The sequence below is a fragment of the Hylaeus anthracinus genome, unplaced genomic scaffold (assembly GCF_026225885.1).
Source record: "Hylaeus anthracinus isolate JK02 unplaced genomic scaffold, UHH_iyHylAnth1.0_haploid 5, whole genome shotgun sequence".
Classification (NCBI taxonomy): domain Eukaryota; kingdom Metazoa; phylum Arthropoda; class Insecta; order Hymenoptera; family Colletidae; genus Hylaeus; species Hylaeus anthracinus.
In genome coordinates this window covers 10714507-10732267 of record NW_026535322.1, presented here as the reverse complement: position 1 = coordinate 10732267, position 17761 = coordinate 10714507, and the positions used below count along the sequence as shown (strand labels likewise).

The 17761-nt window shown below is 40.8% G+C and overlaps 1 protein-coding gene and 1 long non-coding RNA gene across 2 annotated transcripts; one reads left to right on the top strand and one right to left on the bottom strand.

Annotated features, from left to right (window-relative positions):
- Nucleotides 1-317: 317 nt before the first annotated feature.
- On the bottom strand, nucleotides 318-14876 carry LOC128895633 (protein hunchback). Its single transcript, XM_054158385.1, has 4 exons — nucleotides 14193-14876; nucleotides 8244-8399; nucleotides 6701-7056; nucleotides 318-5940 (listed from the first exon to the last, which is right to left on the bottom strand). Exons 2-4 carry the CDS (start codon nucleotides 8388-8390, stop codon nucleotides 4452-4454), a joined length of 1992 nt encoding a protein of 663 aa, XP_054014360.1. The 5' UTR covers nucleotides 8391-8399; nucleotides 14193-14876; the 3' UTR covers nucleotides 318-4451.
- On the top strand, nucleotides 10601-12258 carry LOC128895643 (uncharacterized). The gene is made up of 3 exons (XR_008461832.1): nucleotides 10601-11053; nucleotides 11152-11631; nucleotides 11730-12258. It is a non-coding gene; the product is annotated as an uncharacterized LOC128895643 (long non-coding RNA).
- Nucleotides 14877-17761: the final 2885 nt, after the last annotated feature.

Below are 17761 nucleotides of genomic sequence, written 5' to 3'. Positions count from 1 at the left end.
CAGTTGAAATGAAGTATATTGTGGTGGCATCCTCTGTCCCTTTACAGGAACCACCACCACAATATTTTAACGTGTATGTCTAGTAAACGATAGTACAACTTTCACTTGCATAACTTACAATGAACTTACAATAAATAAAACACGATTTCAATACAACATTGTCCGATTTTCCCGTTACTTTAACATTACTTAATAGATTCGTAAATATAGACTCGAGGAAGCCGGGATATCGTGTAACGAATTAAATTCTCGTAGGAACGAACAGGAATTCGTGAAATTGAACATCGTGGATGAGATTGGTAGAAACGGACATCGGGTTAGATAAATAACTTATATATTTTCTGATTACATATATGTAATAGTAGGAATGTCGAAACATTGCGTTACTCAACTAAACTTATGCTACGTTAGGAACCATGTTTCTTCGTCGATCCACATGATCGTCGAGCGCGAACGTGAAGATTCACGCCTCGTCCGCAATATCTGTATTCGCAGCGAACGAAAAGAAAGGGTCAAGCTTTGATGTTGAATTTGAATCCATTTAAGAACGAAAACGTGTACTCTGGACGTCGAAAATAAAGAAAAAGAAAACAATTTTAGCAGAGAATAATTTTGTATTGCGCCACGAGTAACGAAACGATTTACGTAGACCAACGAAACACTTAGACTTCTTTTTCTGCTCAGTCTTATGCACGCTTTATTGTCGATGCAAACATTGCTTCACTTTTTCGTGTGCGAGAAAATAGAAAAGAAAGAAAACAAAAATAAATTGATCCTTTATCGATAGACTATACCCTCTGTTATTAAAAGCTAGAGGCAATTTTGCACGTATTTTTTCCATTATCGAAATAATTGAACACTGCTCTCGACGCTACCGTTTTTAAATAATTATAAACATTCGTCTTTCCCCCTCGTACACGAATCTGTACAGTTTCCTTGCTTAAAACAGTTCGAGAAACTACAAACAACCGCGTCGTGGATAAGAAACAATGTTAAATTCGGATTAAAACGAACTTAAAGGAAACTTTGAACGAATTGAGTCGCAGTCGACTTCGAGCGCTGGTCACTTCTCGTCAACGTGTTTCGACGAACACGAGTTCTGGAAAAAAAAGAACTGAAAAAAAGGTTACGTAAAGCAAAATAAAAAGAAAAAAAAAGCACGACTCGAGCGATCGTTGCCTAAAACAGTTCTCGCGATGGTTGAACTTAAAATTCAATTCATGGGGAATAAAAAAAAAAAACGAAAAGTTCCTGGAAAGAATGGTCGTTAAGATCGTCAACTCGAGGAAGCTAAGAACCTGTTGAAGCTTCGCGCTGGAAATCGACTTATTTTGGAGAAAAACGTTAGAAAGCAGTCGTTACTTGCGACTTGTATCGAAAATGAAGGAAGAAACGAAACGTCGAGCATCGAAATGACGATGAAATTCCGAGTTGGTGATTGTAAATGCACACGCACAGCCAAATCCTCTTTACATGGTCGATATCGATAGATTGCACACCATGGACACCCGCACTTAGCAACGATTCACTCGGTGTTTTTATGACTAGAATCGAGGAATTTTCTTTAGCCGTCTTCGTCTCGTTCTTCTTCGACTATTAATTATTAATCATTATCGCGTCCTCGTCCCCTAGTCTCGTTCTTTCGTCATAAATATGTCAGCATGTGATTGAAGTACACCTTACAATCTATAAGTATTGACCGTCGATCTTCCTTGATCTTTTAACGATAGATCGCGCCACCGATTGCCAGAAACGAGAATTCAAAATAGAAAATAAACACTTCGCGTTGCCCTTTATCATCCTTTATCAGTGATCCTTGGCGTGATGTGTTGCGAAAGACAAGATTTGTTTCGTGTTACATTAGTATTAACAAGTCTCGTAGTTGAAGTAACTCGACAAGCGTAAACGTGATTTCATCGTGATCTTTTTTACGATAGCAGAGTAATGAAAGCTATGGGAAAACCTTATAGGCTGTAGTACGCATTAAAATCTAGGTAAGAATAGTTATGTATAAAGAATGTCATTTTACGTGTCAATTTTTGTAGAATGTTCCTTATCGTGAACTTTTAAACGATGTACTTCTCACCAGATCAATTGTTTTCTTTCCTCTGCACCGTTTGCATTATAAATTCGTTAATCTCGTACCGTTTACTTATTCTTTAAGCATGTCGAGTTACTTGGACGATTAGATTTTACGACGAAAATAAAATGTTTTCAGTTTCCACATTCGAAACAATCTTCTGCTGCATCTTTACTTAGATGTTAATCTACTTTGTAAATAATATACATGGCTCTGTATAGTTTTTTACAGTTCCTATGTACATATCTCGAAAAATATTTGCGTCTCTATAAACCGATGCTTGAGTTTAATAAATGTATAAACATACGATACATTATTTCTTTTTAGCAAATTCTGAACATGGTTTCGGATTTAAAAACTGAAAATATTGAATTCTCGTTAATCCTCTGTGGTCCACGTTCTAAAATTAATTCCTTTACGAGCACATCACGCAATTTTAATGTGATTTTCTATACTTATGAAAATAATATTTGGACTATATACATGAAACATTCTTGTTGATCTAAAATGATCTTTCAACAAAAAGGCTAAGGACCACTGACATGTATTTCTCCTGTAGATGCTTGAAACTGAGTAAAATGATTGTTATTTGCCATCATATAATCTAAATATTTATATATGTACATATATAGAAAATTCTATAAAATAAAAAAAAAAACAATGGAAAAATACGAAAAGCTCTGAAAGACATTTTACTCAACTGTCAAGCCTGCTCGTGAATTACTCTTTGGTCGACGCTATTTTGATTCTCGTTCCAGTAAACCTGCTTATGTGTCTGTTTGACTGAGATTCACAAAAGATGTCTTTACGAAAATATAATATAATCTATATAAATAGTACTCGTTTATGTATAGACTTATCTAGTAATTTGTACATATGTTCCGAGGTATTTAAGGTACAACACTAGGAATGTTCATAAAAACGTTCCTTGTCAATTCGAATAATCTATCTTTCCTCTACGATAGATTCGAGGAGCCTTAACAATGGCAATTGTCTAGATATAAATGCGTTTAACCGGTGAGATTTTGTACAGCGATAGAGCTCGATGGTCTGAAACCAACGACCCTGGTTTTGCGGGCACACAGTTAGTAGTTCACGCTATATTTAACGTTTAAGTTTTGGCAGTGGTGGCGTTTTGGTTTATCTGCTAAAATATTAGCAGAACTTTATGTCAAGAGTGCGAAGTAATAGGTAAGACCAGAACTTATCGTACCAGAGATTATCTCTAATACAAAGGACGATAAGTCAGTCAACGATCTGGTACAAGAACTCCAAGGACCAGCCTCGAAAAAGCTTATACCAGAGGCCATTAGAGCTTATCCATAAAACTCCATGGGGAGTTTATAAATAATACTGAATTTAAACAATACTTATAATACATTTATAAACTGGGATATTTATGTAATAACGTACAGCTAGTACTTTGTTACGAATAAATTATACAGAGAAAATATTTAATTTTAAGAATAAGGCTTTTATTACGTGCTCAGAGTGTTTTATATATTTACATGTTTTTAATGTTTGTATGAAAGCTATCGTTTTAAAGTACGTATCGATCGAAATAAAATCGTTAAAATTGCAATACTATCGTCTTCTCTTCTTTTACAATTATGTCCAGTGTCTGTGTAATCGTCAATTAGTCTTACGTATGCTCGGCGAGTTGAATAAGGCCCTTAAATTCAGTTCGACAACAGTCTACAAACGATTTCATCTCTACCAGTTATCCATGGTCAAGGCACTTCTTCGGGACTCTTATTAAACTCGTCGAGCTCTGTACAATGTCAGTCTTTGTAATGTCTCTATCGTCACGTTTACTTCAAACGGTATCAAATAACAATTAGCTAAAGAATAGCTAGTCAACACTCTAAATCTCCTGGTCTCATCTCGACCCACTCATCACACTCGAGCCACTAACCTAAGGACTAGTTCTAAACCTGTGCTAAATCTTAGCACGCGAATAACAGCCATAACTTCAACGATAAATATCTCGTACCATACTAATTTAAACTCTATCGCTGTACACAACCTCCGTTAACCAGTCAAACTTACACTCGAGGACCTTCGCGCGCAAGTCCTCTGGAATTTCATCGACGTCGCCCGTCGATACTTTTGAGTTACTATTAATTATCCTAAAACGCGACGGATCTATTAGGTCGTCCTAAAAGTTCGTGCCACTTGCACTTCTGCTACAACATTTTGTCGCTATTCTGATATAGCCATTAAATATCGATGCAGTCTTCGGCACGAACTTACGGGACGAGCTAACATCTTACTCTAATACTTATACTAATCACGCTGACACATTCGATCAGTCATTGAGAGCCACGAGGACTCCGATTTCAAGAATGATTAAACATTCGCGTCGTTCGAATCACGAATGCTTGGACCGGGCGATATGCAAGAAGAAGGACACTTTGTCTGTGCACTGGTGCCCGCACATGTTGCACGTGTAGGGATCGTTATAACCATGGTACCCCATGTGGACGGTGTACATCACCACGTTACCGAAGGCTATCTCGCAGTACTGGCACGTAAACTCGGCGCCAACGGTCAACCCGCTTTCGTTATTGTCTTTGGGTTCCAGGGAGGCTGACCTGCTGGCTACAGGAACCTCCAAGTTCACTGGCTCCTTCTGGTATTGCTGGAGCTCGTCGTCGGTGTCTTCCTCGATAACTCGACGCTCTAGCTTTACAGCTCTGCCTTTGCGCCTGCTGGTCCCCGTCGTCTTGGGCGAGTTCGTCGCCGTCCGCTGCGCCAGATTCACGGGGTCTGGCTTGCTGAGGTCCAGAGGTATTGGCGCCTCGTCTGAACACTGATCGTGCAGGGACAACGTCGACGGGATCGGCTTTGGGACCTCTTCGGGTGATCCATTGGACGCGCTGAAGCGCCTCGCAGCCAGATCCTGCAACATCTCGCCGTCTATCGTCTTCGCGTAGTCCATCAGTACGCTGGCCTTGAACGCGGCGACGTCGGACGTGGAGAAGTGCGACGTAGCCAGAGGGAAGTCAGCGAACAGCTGACCGTACGGAAAGGACATTATGGAGGGAGATTGGGGAACTATGTTGATGCCATTGAGAGGACTGGGAAGGAGGTGGCTCACAGGGGATATTTGAGGCTGCGCCGCGATCTGAGGCGAGGACAGAGGCGCCTGGACGGCGTTGGTGGTAGTCGTCACCACGGTGCTGTTCGGGGCAGAGTCCTCCTGGGATTTGGCGTAGGACTTCTGCTTGGGGCCGCGTCTCGTCCCGTAGACGTCGATGATGGGCAACGGGTTAGGAGAGCCGTCTGCGTTCAGCACCATCGCTGGCTGATGCGAGTACTTCCGCAGGTGGAGCTTGAGCGAGTGACAGTACTTTGTCGCGTACGAACAATTCGCGCACCTGTACTGGTAGACGTTCGAGTGGGACTTGAGGTGGCTGTTCAGCATCGACTTGTTCACGCACGAGTACGAGCACTTGTCGCACTTGAACGGTTTCGAACCGAAGTGGTTCCTCAGGTGGTATTCCAAGTGGTGTTTGTACTCCGTGACGAAGGGACACTTGGGGCACGTTAGGAGTTTCTCGGCCTTGATGTGGCCGCGGCTGTGCTCCCAGAATTCGAGCTTCGTGATCGCCACGAAGTTGCACTGTTTGCACCTGAACGTTTTTACCTTGCCCTGCGAGTTCACGCGGGGCACCCGGAGCCCTGGTTCGTCTGCCTCCTCGGACTCGTGTTCAGAACGCTCGCCTTGCGTGGGTGATGAGCGACTCTCGTCTTGGATGGAGCCCGACGGCGTCAGCTGACCTAGCACTGTTTTTGCGAAGTCTGACGGCTGACTCTGCATCGTGCAGTGCGTGGCTAGGTGCTCCGTGAAGGTTAGCCTGCGAAACGGAACACAATCTTAACTAACGATTCATCTATACTTGTAATCTATATGTTGTAGGTCGTTGCGCGAGAGAAACCATGGGAGCTGCATCGAAATTTAACGGGTAATGTATCTTCAATGTTCCAAAATGTTTATGTCTAGGGTGTTCGGTAACTGGTGGTACAAGCGAAAAGGGGATACACGAAAAAATAAGTTGAGTATAATATAAAAATTGTTCTGCTGTTATAATTAAATTTCTATGAACGCTGCCGGATACATACTTCTGCTCTTCTGATTAACCTTTTCGTTACGATAGTCCACTCCGCTGGAGTAACACCACTGACGGAGCACCGCGTCGCAGCCGTACAAACAGATTGTCGCGCGCACGCCGATTATGGCCGGCGCCCGTAATGAAAGGGCTAAATCATCTAAAGGGGTAAATTATCTAAAATAATCGAATGCGGTGGAAAGCGTTCATAGAAACTTAACACTTTACCTACCGGAAGCCTATTAATCGTCTCTATTCCATGGCAAACAATACTTTCTTATTTATTACTGAGATAGCACGATCCCATTGTATGCTTCCATTAACATGTGGATTATGAAATATTATAAAGCCTCGCACGAAAAATTTTTATTCTACATTTTCGACTTATTTTATCCTGTGGAATGAGTGGACGGCGCTTCCTTTTCGCTCGCGCCACCAGTTACCGAAAACACCGTGTATTACACACGCTCTTTGGGTAGTCCACGATCGACTGAAAGTAGATCTTCACCTGTTCAAAGCTGTGAACGCGCAGATCGGGCACTGCAAGACGTCTTGGCTGATGTCAGCGTCTTCGTTTGACGGTTTCACCGTGCTGGAAACCACGTTCATCGCCTGCTCCGCGTGGTGAACGTCCATAGAGAACTCGAGCGGCGAACCGCCGCAGTTCTTGAACAGCTGCTGTGAACCGTAGTCGTAGGTGCTGCACTGCATGGCGCCGGACTCCTGCGAAGTCGCGCTTCCGGGTGACAGGCTGCAGTTTGCTGTGGTTGAGGATCGCCTGCTTCTGGGCGAGGCGGAGTTGCTGGTGTAGTGATCAGGCGACACGCCTGAGTCGTTGTTTTTGTCCTCGGATGGCTCGCTCTTCTGTCGAGATTAAGGTTCAGATTCTTGTTAGATTAAGGTTGCTGAGGATTCTATAATTAGAGGGACGATGTTTAGTGTTAGGAATAACATCGTCGCTACTTAGATAATATTGAATCGATTAGTATTAGACCAAAATAGTCAAGAAATATTGTAATCAAGGCATTGGAATGAAAGAAAGTAAAGCGTTGTTTGGAGTTGTATAAAATGTAATCTATGTAAGATGTTGAGAGACCATATTTCCTAGGATAGTTTCAATAAATTCAATTTAGAAATTTACTTTGTTGCGCGTAGTTAATCGGAATCCCCCTGATCCACAGTGTGTCATAGTCTGTGTAAACTATGTTGATTATTTTAGTATTCACGTTCTTGCTAAATAAATTTTCGAAACGGAGCACCGTACGGCGGAGTCCGCTGGTTTCAAGTGATGTAAGCGCTAGCAAAGTAATATTTGAACTGATATATCTAAAAAGCCGGGCAACAGAATTTAATCCTTTATTTACTAGCGAGACTTGTAAGCTACCTATTGTGACTTTCAAGTTCACATCTATGAAGAGCGTTTTTAATTGTTGGATGGAAGCACAAGCATTTCTGGAAGCTTGTTAGAGACAATTCTATAAGATGATATAAAACCAAGATGGACGTCTAGATTTTAAAAAGTTTTGAGAAATTCAATAAAGGGTTATTAAATTGTTCGGTAAGGGACCGCCGTGGAAAATTATAATTAAAGCTGCGACCACTTAGGTCAGCGAAAACCGACTTCTGGTCCATCGAATCTGGAATTTTTGTACGTGCAATTATTCAATCTCGAATATTCTTTTCCAGAATGAAGCAGGAAGCATGCGTCGACGAGTGGACGGCGAATCAGCCCCAAGAAGAAAACAAACGTACAATTTCTTCGAGCTTATGAGGAGAAGGGTCCAGAGTCCATCGAACCGAGAATGAGACGACATTTTGTCGATGAAGAAAGGGGATGGTCGTGGAAGAGAGAGGTCCGTTGATTTAGGGGACGAAGAACAAAGACAACAAGAGCGCGAAGGGTGGGAATAGGGTGAGATGCAAACGGAACGAGAGATGCGAATAAGTTGAGCGAGCGAGAGAAAGAGAAAGAAAGAGAGAGGGGGCAGAGAGAGAAAGAGTGAAAAGGAGAGAAGAGATTCGATCGTAGAGGGGTTGAAGCGATTACTCACCACGATTCTATCGGCGATATTCCAAGCGGGCGTGGTTAGCGAATGAATGGAATGGCGTTGCTCCTCGACGATGGTCTGTTCCTGATCCTGTCGTTGCTGGCTCGGCATGTGCACCAGAGCTTCTGCCGTGTCCCAATTTCCTCGCATCTTGTTGCTCTGCGAACCGAAAGTCATAAATTAACCCTCTATGAGCCGAATTTTTGTTTTCTGCAAATACAATTTGCAAGGCATTTATTTTAATACTTCGAGTTAATGGTATTGTCAATCGTCATCAATATTGTTATTGGCTATGAGAGACATTATACAGGGTGTATAATTATACATTTTCGCTAAGGAAAAAGTTTCAAATCACCTCCCGAACCACTTCTTCCAAGGTGTTACAACATTCTTGAGACACCCTGTTAAGTTCGCATACGGCTCCAATGATTAACCCTCTATGAGTCTAAGTAACTTTCTGGTCACATGCAAATATTAGGTTGTCCCGAAAGTTTCTTTCGCGAGTTGCACTCAATTATTTTATGTGGTCGTGTTTATATAAATAGAAAGTCTAATTTCATAGATATTCATGTTGTAACAGTATTGGAGTAAAATGAATCGTGCACAATTCAGTAATGTAACATAAAACATAAAATATTGTGTATATATTAGTTATTAATAAAGCGAAAGAAACTTTTAGGACAATCTAATGTATCGACATTTCAGCAAATACTTTGTCTTTCCAACAAATGACGTATACGTCTTAATTATATAATGTCTCTGATAGCCGATATAACGAACCACCCCTTTCAAGGAGTTCCAACATTTATTGGACACCCTGTATATTCAATACTAGCCGCTGCTTTACCCTCGATAGCTGGAGCACCAACAACTATGCACTTAAAAATTCATTCCGATTGATACCGAACGTTTAAAACGAATTGTACACTTGCAATTAATTGTTTTTAATATTCGGTTGCATGTACGTATCAAAATTGATATAAGCGAACAAATCTATTCGACACTAGTCCTTCACCCTCGATATTGAAGTACCAAGAATTCGAATCTATTACGAATTTATATAAAACAAAATTTATACCGTAAAAGCAACCGTAAGCTAGACGTCGTCCTCTGCAGAATTAGTCGAAATGTACAGTTACGGAAGTTCCAATTGCAACTGTAAATCATAAATTACCACGGCCGACTAGGAGAGCACGGATAGGAAAAATATAACGGACGGAAAATTTGAATAGGATAAAGAAACAGGTGAAAAGTTCCCTCACAATGAAAGCGAAAAGGGTTTGTGCGAATTTCCACGAAGAAGGGTCTACGCGACTGCGACCAATAACCAATGGCTGCTCGAAGGTACGGTTCAAAGAGTATTTTCCTGGTAAAATTTGCCTATTGCCATCGACATTTTCGCCTCGAACGCCTCGCGAGAACAAACCGTAGGTACGTTGGGCTAATTTATTCAACCAGGGCGACAAACAGCGAAAATGTTTTGGTGACAGAGCTATGAAGCCACCGCAGGAAACCTGTCCTTGCCATTTAGCATCAACATCCTTCGTCCTTATGTGTACATTAAACATATTCGATCGCGTACATTTTGAATAACTCTAGAAATTTTAAATTGTCTACGCTTAAAGCGAGTTGGATTCGAAACATTTAGCAGATACTTCTAGAGTTGAAATTGTCTCGAGTTATACATGTAGAATTTTAATTGTTCGCGTATCAACCCTTAAATGCCATAAGTTTCAAATTCGTCAGAGAACTTTCAAATCAAATTGTATGTTTGCAGTTAATTATTTTTGGTTGCACGTATGTATCGAAATTGATACTTGCTTTCTTTTTGAAATAAATACAGTCAGTGTAAGGAGTATTCGTACAGCAATCCATTTAAAATAAATGGTTTCTGTACGAATATATTTATTACACTGACTGTATATAAAATATGTATTGGGATTTTCTTTATTATTTTGCGTTTTATCTGGTCACTCCAATAGATACATTACATCAGGCTTTCAAGGGTTAATAGAAAAGTATACAGTATCTATGTTACATATAATTTGTTCGATTTTGTTGACTTTACGTGTATTTTTCAAGAAGTATTTTTATTTAGTTTAAACATGACAAATGCTATCCATAATTTGTTTGGTTTTGTTGACTCTACGTGTATTTCTCGAGAAGTATTTTTATTTAGTTTGAACGCTACGGATAATTTGTTCGATACACGCGTAACTCGAGATCTTGAAGTAAGTACCTACGGATGAGTTGTATGAAGAGTGACGAAGCCAGCAACGAATTTGCTAAAAAGATAAACCACTTTCGGCAGGTCGTTTCGCAGTTCATCTGGTCGAAGGACGGAAAGGTTCCAGGGTTGAGGTCTCAACCGTCAAATTTATTCAATTGGAGCACATTTTCGAACCCCGTTAACGGCAGACCGGGTTGGGAGATTCCTGCCTTTGACTTCTAGCGAACGTTTCATTGTCCGTTATGTCCCGTGAGACGACGGCCATAAATAATATTCAAAGCAGCCTAGGTCGCGTCTTTCTCTACCGGTCTACTAAACCGTGGCCCAAGGAAACCTGGACGAAAACAAACAACCCTTGCTAGGAGGAAACGAAGTCTTTCCGCTGAATGCCACGACCAATCCCAAAACGCAATTATGCTATTCTACCAAAGATGGACGAAGTTCCAAACTAAGAGTTCCATACAAATTTAATACACAAAGTTAAATAACGTTTAACATTAACATTTCAGATGAGGGATGAAGATGATAGGATTAAGATTGTAGAATTAATATTATATGAAGCAAGAGAAGATTTAATCTAGAGGTAAATGTTCCGAAGAGAATATTCCACCCTCTGAGATTAATTTCTTCCTTTAGGCTATCTTACTCTAAGGAAACTGAAATGCTACTTTCTTCTACCAGGAAAGACAGAGTATTCGAAAATCGACCTGGTAAACGGGGACAGACGAAGTTCGAAACTAAATCAAGAGTTCGATACAAATTTAATAGACAAAATTAAATAACATTTAACATTAACATTTCAGATAAGGAATGAAGATAATAAAATTGAGATTGTAGAATTAATATTATATAATGCGAGAGAAGATTTAATTTCTCAGAGGTTCCAAAGAGAATATTCCACCCCACTGAGATTAATTTCTTCCTTTAGGCTATCTTACTCTAAGGAAACTAAAATGCTACTTTCTTCTTCCAGGAAAGGCAGAGTATTCGAAAATCTGACCTGATTAACGACGACAGACAAAGTCCCAAACTAAATCAAGAGTTCCATACAAATTTAATACTCGAAGTTAAATAACATTTCAGATGAGAGATGAAGATAACAGAATTGAGATTGTACAATTAATGTTACAAATTGAAGGCCCGACAAAATTTAATCTAAAAGTAAATGTTTCGAAGAGAGTCTTTCACCCCCTGAGATTAATTTCTTCCTTTAGGCTATTTTACTCTAAGGAAACTAAAATGCTACTTTCTTCTTCCAGGAAAGCCAAAGTATTCGAAAATCGACCTGGTTAACGGCGACAGAAGACGCGCGATGAAACAAAGGAAAACGTAAACTATCCATCGGGCAATGTCGATGCGAACTTCGTTGAAATTCTTCAGGCTCGCATTCCACAATCGATTAGAGCGGTGCCCTCAACGTCTTCGGCCGAAGAGGATGAAAAAAGTCTTTGGCAAAAGTCGAAGGAAGCCTTCGAAATTCCGAGCACAATCACAACAGTAAATAGAAAAGCTGCGAGCCGAAGGGTCAAGGGGGGGGGGGGCCCCCAATGGAAACACGTGCCAGGAACCACTGTGGATCCTCGAGACTCAAGACATCACCGACAACTCTTATCAACGATATTCGATACGCAAACGATGGATAAATAACATCCGATTCGCCGATTATTAGATAACGATAAAAATTTATGATGCGATACGCGAAATAAGAAACTAGAATGAAATTAGAATGAAATTAGAATGAAATTGGAATGAAATTAGAAAGGAATGAGAATTCATGTTGTATGAAGTGACGACGAAATACAGTCAGTCCAATAGGTACTCGTGTATTAATTTATAGGTATGACGTTCTCAAATAAATGTTTCGTTATAAATATACGTGTATATATTTGTAACGAAAAATTTGTTTGGAAACATCACACCTGCCATTCAATTTAGACAAATTCCTTCAATGGACACAAAGGGTACGAACACTTATGGGACTGACTGTATATAATTAATTTAACCTTCGATTGACATAGTCACATTCAGCGACTGTTACAAATCAATTGATACATTAAATTTCTGCTATTCTATTTTACATTATATTTTTATTCCACTATATTTCTATATTACTATATTCAATTGTACTATTTCAAGTTTCTGCTAATCGTAAGCTTCGTTAATGCTCACATGTTTATATAGATCACGTATAGGTAAAGATCGCGACATTTCGTTTGAAAAATGTATCCACGAAGAGACCGCGAGCAATGGCGCCGTACGGCGTTATGGTGAACGAGAAATGAATGCCTATAAGAGCCATTTATATCACGCAAATACGACTGTGTTTCGAGGCTCGAATTCTACTATATAAACTACATACTAATACATATCCTATTGTATAAATAACAATTCGAAATTCAGACATAAATTATATCGTGTAATCGAACGTAGCCAAGTAATTCAAACTGAAGATCCACCATCGATCATCCTCCATGCTAAACGCGTTACGAGCACCGAGAAATCGATTCCATAAACCGATACCTAGGTTCGCCCATTTATTTGCACGAACTCTACTCGTCGTGTTAAAATTTAACGAAATATCGCACGATTGTTTTCCGTCGTTCTCGTCGCCATGTTGGAATTTTCTCGGTGTTTGTTTCTCCCCAAAGACAGTAAATGTCATTGCCGTATCGACGCTTTTCGAAACACGCAAACAAACGGCCAAATTCGAGGAACACGTGCGCGCGCGCGCGCGAGCGCGTGGTACATACCTCTCTCCTTGAAAGTCGACGATTCTTGGAAATGAATTCCGCGATGGAAAACTCGACGTCGTCGCGAAACGTTTCGTACCGTCGATCCGACCGACGCACGTTCGATGTTATTTTATCGGGGCGACAAGTGAACGACGCCGAAAAAAACCCGCTCGCTTCGACGAACACGGGGGAAAAAACGATAAAGAAATTTCGGTGTGTCGGAAATCGCACGTCTCTGGAACTTTGAACGTCGCGATAACGGAAGCGCCTTGCTTGTACTTATTCGCGGCTTTCGACTTTCAAACATAACTTTGTATTACTACCGTTCGGTTGGAATTCAAATTTTCCTTCATTTATAAATATTACATATAGGCTAAAATAGATCGCGACTCGAGACTATGTCTTCTAGTGTATAATTAAGACAGTTTCCAAATTTACGAGTAGTTTTACGCAAGAAACTAATATCAGAACGCGAGACAAACATCTACAGTCGGTCCCATGAATATTCGTACCCTCTACATCTATCCAAGATATTTGTTTAAATTAAACGATAGGCTTGATAGGTTTCATGTATATATAAATATATATATATATATATATATATATATATATATATATATATATAGTTATATATACTATATATATAACTATATATATATAATTATATATAAGCTTCTTCATACACGTATTTATAGTGAATAATTAATATAGAATAAGTAACATAAGTACTAATATGAGTAATCTCAAAATTATTATTTAATTTAGTCAAACTTCTTCGATAGGCATAGAGGGTGCAAATATTTACGCAATAAATACAATATCCTTTCATCGGGTTCAACTTGAAGATCGTCGTTCTCCGAAAGCTAGCGAGCGGATAGATAGCCCGGTACCCGCCTTATGAAACCAAAATCCTGCCCAAGGATACGAAATCCATCGGCGAGCCTCGCGCACGTTGTTATTAAACTCTGATAATTAATTGTACGGGCGTACCTCGAGTTGGAAATTTCCAGCTTCGTTCGAGCACCGTGGAAGACGTCCTACGAGTCGTGGTGGCTTCGATGGTCCTTGCACAAGTGTCACTGATACGATATCCGATAAACAGCGACGGCCTCGTCGCGCAAACGAGACTTGCACTTAACAATAACCGAGAAAAATCCGTGTAAACGCGTGCTCTTCGACCCGATTTTGGTCTCGAGTACCGTGCGGATGCTCGAGGTCGACTGGCGATACTAAATGTCCCAACGTGGTAGCGGGGTTTATTTGTAGACGGTGCCGATGGGGCAGCTACCCTCTCCATTCGTCCTTTCCGCCTATCCAATCGGAGGCACGGCCGCAGGCGTCCCCCATTCACACGCGTTTTTAAATATTACCCCTTCCCATTACCTGCTCGATGGCTCGTTGCGAATTAGAATCCGTCTTTTTGCCCGAATCCTTCCTTTCCATCCCCACCACGGCTCCCCGGCGACTCTTCAGAGATTGTTTCGGGGGGTAACGTCGCAGTTTCAACCCCTTCCTTCGTTCGGGGTTCTAATTAATCCCCACTTTCGCGTTTATTCTTCGTACTCCGGCTAGCGGTACATTTGAAAACGTCTCGTCCCGGAGAAATTCTACCGCGATCGATTCCAATGCTTTCCATGATTCTTTTAACCCTTTGAGCGCCAACGACCGGTATATCGCTCCTCCATACAGTTGCAAAAAAGGCCAAGAGCACTGAGTGCTATAACTCGTTCGAAACCATACGTTTATGTGTAACAATTATGAATAGAATATTTATGTTTACTTTTAATTATGTTTACTTACAAATAAAGTTCAAATTCAAGTTTTTATAAAAGTATTTTCCATGTGCAAATTTATTTTTTGATAAACCTACGACGTTTCATTTTTAGTCTTTTAGTAATAAAGGAACTCTAACGTGTTTTTAGTATCGCATGAAAATTTCGTGAAACGCGAAATAAAATTTACCGAAATATACGTTATTGTTTATAATCAATCTTTGCTTAAAATTGTCTGGCATTTCTGGGGTGTCTATGGAAATTTCCTCTGACACTCGAAGGGTTAAATGGACTTTAGAATCGTATCCCGTGTTAGATCTGTAAATATTAAGAATTGGTACGATGTAGTTATTTATAATATAAAATAAATCTTGTATATAGTCTGATGTAATAGTTTATGGATGCTTACCGTTTATTTATTTACCCATCGTCTGAATCACAAAAGAATGAAGAACGTTCCTCGTTGATTTTTAATTTATCGTTTTAATCGTCAAGATCGCGAACCCGTTAAGGGTTCCCCCGAAGGGTGAACCCGAACGAAAGGGTTAAGCAGCACGTTCCGCGAGAGTCTCGAACGTCCTCCATCTTCTTTACTTCTCCAGAGAGTTTAAAAATAGGGAAAAGATCCTCTAATTAGCGTCGGTAATTTCTGCTTTCGACAGAAGAAACCAAAAACCGCGTCGATACGCTCGCGCACCCTTTTCTGTATCCGTTTTCGGGGCGGCCTGCATTCTATCCACTCGGACGCGTCGCACCCTTTCTCCGACTGCAAGAAAACATTCAGACGCCATTAGTCGAACTCCAAAATTACAGAAAATACAGGGAAACTTTCAAGGTTTCCCTCGCCGCGGAGCCTACTTTCCAAAGCGAGTACTTCGCTTGGAGAAGTCCGCTGTTCGAGTCGAATCAAATAGTTTATTTAGCGTTTTGTTTACAGTTAACAAAGTAACGACTGGAATATTCCTCGCGATAAATCGTGCTGCTCGAATAGTTACCGTAATCAATCTGGTTTATCTGGTTTATTAGACAATCGACGCTTTATATTCGCTCTCGTGTCTCCTGCCAACGAACAACGGTTTCCGTGCAAGATGGCGACGGGAGTTCTTGTAAAATCCTAAACAGAATCATGCAAAGCGGAGTCATTAGGGGATTCTCGGGGCTAACAGGCCCAACAGGTACACGGAAAACGCTGTAAATCGTCCCTCAACCCTTTCCTCGATCCGTAGGGCGGGGGAGGAAAAAATCTCGAGGCCTTAAAGGCTTCATCAAAAAATACCCTTCAACCCTTTCACTCTAATCTCCTTTTCCGGAGAACGGAACCGTCGTCGCGCCGTTTACGACGCTTTTACAGTTAACTTTCGAAGAGCGACGGAGAGAAAAAAGATGACCCAGACGGTGAGACGAGAGTCCGCCAATTTCTAACTGTTTCCTTGGCAATCTACGAAAACGCTAACCCCTTTCGGCGACCTTGTTTTTCCCTGTTTTCGCAAAAACACGCTTGCGCTTCATCCTCGGCGTGAATTTTCACTTTACGACGCTGCAATTCCTATGCCGAGGTCGTCGGGCCTGCCGAATTTTTTGAGGAATTGTTTATTGCGAAACTTTTCACTGCTGGAGAAGACGGCATGGTCCTTTCGTTTGGGAACTAAACAAAAAAGAAAATGAATTTTTAAAGATATTACGATTATTTTCTAATTGGTCCAAAGACTGTCAATGATTTCAACCTGTTTGGTTTGGAGGAATCGTCCTTTCGTTTGGCAACTAAAAAAAAAGAAAGAAGAACATGAATTTCAAGACATATTAAGATTATTTTCTAATTGGTCCAAGGCATGCCAATGATTTCAGCTTGTTAGATTCGGAGCAACCGCGCACGAAATGGAAGTTGGTGTACAGATAAACGGTTTTACCAAATTGGTGCGTCGCTGCGACAACAATATCCCCGGTTCCTCGCGTTCTGGTGACAATAGAGGACTGGTCGAGTTTCTAGAGGCTGTTTACGGTGACCTGAAAATTAAACGCAAAACGCAATAAATAATTGGCCGCCCGGTCGTTTTTCCCTCTGAGGCACCCCTTTTCCCAGGGGTTCATTGTTCTCCCGTCGTACGTACCGTTTTCTCGACTTGTCGCCATAAATATAACGAGAAACAGGCGCGCGCAAACATTCCTCCGACGTGTCATTTTGCGACAATCCACGGCTGTAATAAATAACCCGATTAGCGTCCCTAATCACTGTTCTATATTTCCAACCAGAACGGTGCGATTCCCGGGTCGCTAACTGCTTACTGTACCTACATCAAAGGAGCTCCTCATTTACCTAAACCAGGCTTGGGGAACCCGAGGACCGCATGCGGCCTTTTCACTCATATCGCGCAGTCATTTTCAATTTTCCCTCCGGCTATTTCGTCAGCCACCTATCTCGCCTTGTTTTTCATTTTACGTTACTAACAATTATCGACATTTTTGTCGAACACGAGATTCGTAACTTTAAAGTTCACGATATGCAGTCGATATACAGACGTTTCCAAACAAATTTTTCATTATCAGCGTCGTTTTCCTGATGGAAATGAGTACCAACTCGACCTACTTAGGTTCATTTTCGAGTCAAACGAAATTGTAGTTAATTAGAGAAGCATGTAATTAGGTGAAATCAAAAATACTTCGAATCGGGCCATGTTTGGATTCATTTTCGTCGTGAGAGCCTCGCCGATTCATTAATTACGCTTTCGTGAAGCTAAGATACGCATAAATTTTCATTTTCGTTAAAAAAGCATTTCCTAGAATACGCTT